This window comes from Bison bison, unplaced genomic scaffold (genome assembly GCF_000754665.1).
Source record: "Bison bison bison isolate TAMUID 2011002044 unplaced genomic scaffold, Bison_UMD1.0 scf7180017845641, whole genome shotgun sequence".
NCBI lineage: Eukaryota > Metazoa > Chordata > Mammalia > Artiodactyla > Bovidae > Bison > Bison bison.
The window spans coordinates 14,339-17,527 of record NW_011476214.1 but is presented as its reverse complement, the minus strand read 5'-3'; the positions used below and the strand labels follow the sequence as shown (position 1 = coordinate 17,527).

Genomic DNA, 3,189 nt, shown 5'->3' with positions numbered 1-3,189 from the left:
TGCCTGGAAAATCTCATGGATGGAGGAGCCTGGTGGGCTGCAGTCCATGGGGTCGCTAAGAGTTGGACAGGACTGAGCGACTTCACTTTCACTTTTCACTTTCATGTATTGGAGAAGGAAATGGCAACTCACTCCAGTGTTCTTGCCTGGAGAATCCCAGGGACGGCGGAGCCTGGTGGGCTGCATAGTCCAGTCTATGGGGTCGCATAGAGTCGGACACGACTGAAGCGACTTAGCAGCAGCAGCAGCAGAGGAAAAGGATGGTCCCGTGGAAGATGGTAATGGTGGTCAGGTGGGAGGCACAGGTGGAGAAGACTTTGTGGCACCCCCCAGTCGAAAGCATCCTTAAGACAGTGATAAAAATGAAAACATAGGAGGTGCAAATAATCATCAGGCTGCTTACTTCATTGAATGTGGCAGAGACTAAAATGATCTCCTGGTTAATGTAGGGGTCAGAGCAGGAAACAGCAACAATGGCTGCGTGCTCACAGACAAAGTTATTTATGAACTTAGTCCCACAAAAGGATAACGTTGATAAAACGTATGTGTATATTAAGGAACAGGCTATACTCCAAGAGTATAATGCAGACAACCACAAGGAACAAAGCTTCTGGGACATCACAACAGCATAGAGAAGAGGGTTACAAATGGCCACGAATCGGTCATATGCCATCACTGCCAACAGGAATGTCTCTGTCACCACAAATATGCAGACAAAGAATTGTATGAGGCATCCTGTGAAGGAGATGGTTCTGTCTTCCACAACCAAGTTTTCTAGTAGCATGGGTGTAACTACTGTCGAGTAACAGGAATCAACGAAGGATAAGTGGCTGAGAAAGAAGTACCTGGGCGTGTGGAGCCTGGAACTGGACTTCATGATCAGGATCATGCCCAGGTTCCCCAGCAGAGTGACTGTGTAGATGGTCAGGAAGACCAGGAACTGGTCTGGAGCTGGATATCTCCAGCTGGAACAGCTGGAGCTGAGGATATTCTGAGAAGCCCAAGAGAATGAAAGTGACCTTAGCACTCTGGTTTGCTTGGTTCCTGTGGACAAAGTATCAATGTTGATCCAGAAAAGTAAAAACTAAACTTTGAAACAGGGAGAGAATAGAAAATGTGTTGCGAAGCTCACTGGGTCTCTGTTTATAGTGTTTCTGTAAATGCTATACTTCTGCTTTATTTCAAATGCTAATGTTCACTTGTATGTCAATTATACAGCCAGTAATAATTTTCATTGTGTATGATCTTCAGAAACAAAGAACTAAAACAGATTAGGTCTTGCTTTATTTCAAATAATAAAACTCATTATTATCAGCTGTTTTCAGGAGACATTGTCTTTGCGTGACTCTGAGCTGTGTGAAAACACCTGATATATACAATCCAATTACATGTATTGGAGAAAAACATGTCTTTAGGTTCCACAGTTTCTTACCTGCCTCACCTCCTGAGCTATGAGACAATTAACTTATATGCTAATTTGTATAATGGTAACATCTCTGCAAAACAGTTAATATAATATTTTCTTGGTTGTTGTATCTCCTTTCAATTCCTTTCTTATTCCTAGTTATTCCAAATTCTCAACCCATTCTGGAGCTATGCTATAAGACATACTAAACTTTTTCACTTATCTTGAATTAATTTTGAAAATGTTTAAATGTATTCTTCATAGCCAATTGTATTATTCATCAGAAGTTTCAAAACAAAATATGAGCTATGCTTCCTGTGATAATAGTTGAAACAATATTGAACAGAAAACTCATGTTTTTCCATTGTAGCAGATTTTGGAGTTTGGGTGACAAAAATAAGAACTGTGAAAGTACTGGAGAAAGCATATAGGCTTCAGAATGGATCAAATATATACTCTGTCATTTTGAATTAAGTTTTTAGTTCTTCCAAAGAAAAGTGGCTGGAAAACACCTATTTCAAATGGGACACCAGAATATTTCTTGATTATTACTGATCACAATAATCAGTAACTTTTCCTCTATAGTAAGATAAGAATAGTAACATAAATTTTAAATCACTAGATTGGAACTAGATACTTCAATAATGAATTCAAATGCTGTAAGACATGGTAGAACAGATATTTACCTTTTTATATATCAGAATTATGGATAATTGTTATGATTTCAAACACCTGATATGTTTGTGAAAACAAGCATGGACATCTATCAACTGGTGGACACACTGGGGAAGACAATGCAGAAATCCCTTCTTCTGGAAGCCGCACAATAGAAACAGTGTAGAATTTCAGTAGAACACTTGGTTTAAGGTGCACCTTTCCCTATTTTCCTCTAGGTTTTCTCACCACACTATAGCTTTCTCTGATTCCCACCTGATGAACTTGTAAGAAAGATACCTTCCAAGGACCATGTCCACGACAGACCCTCTGTAACAAGACTTTGTAAGGTCTCAGCACTGTAAAGATTGATTATGACTATTATTCCAGCCACATTCCTTCAATTTAAAATGCTCTGTGCAAGATTATGGGAATAATTTTCCATGATTGTTTAATATAACAGTGACTTTAAGATTATAAATAAATGTTAATAGCAAATGTATAACATTAACATTATTCAGTATGACTTTTCCAAAAACTGCTTGGATCTATAAGTTCAACCTCATTATCACTTAATACATCCTTCTTAGTGAAGGTGGATTTATCAACCTCTGTTATATAGTACATGCCTATTTCTTTATAATTTATTTCCCCATTTTATTCTTTCTTATGATGTTTGCTTTAGTTTGCCACCTTCTTTTATAGACATGACTCATTGTTTCATCCCCTCTGTATACAGACAAACTTGCATATTTATCACTCACAATTACTGTAGGTTATGAGCGCCGAAGAATTGATGCGTGGGCCTTCTTTTGCCAAAAGAAGAATTCTCCATTTCTGACTTTATGGTTGATACCCAATGAGAAAACTAGGATATAAATTATTTGAAAGAAAGAATTGGAATATAACTCCATAAACCTTCTCAGCCAAAACGTGGTTCTTTGTGCACACCTTGTTCTACACATGTGTCTGTCTCCTACAAAGATTACTGGATCTTTGTATTTTCTTTTTTAAGTAAAACAAAATAGACATGAGTCAACTCACCTAAATACAGAAGAACTTGAATGAGTCATTTAGTGAAGAACTCTTTGCTAAGATTAATGAACTCCAGCAATGCTGCTGCTTAGGAC

The 3,189-nt window shown here is 37.9% G+C and overlaps 1 protein-coding gene across 1 annotated transcript; it reads right to left on the bottom strand.

Moving 5' to 3' along the window:
- Positions 1-232: 232 nt before the first annotated feature.
- On the bottom strand, positions 233-2,373 carry LOC104985840 (olfactory receptor 5D13-like). The gene is given in 3 exon segments (XM_010836235.1): positions 233-970; positions 972-1,044; positions 2,309-2,373. Coding segments are annotated over 3 exon segments (876 nt in total).
- Between the last annotated feature and the right edge of the window lie 816 nt (positions 2,374-3,189).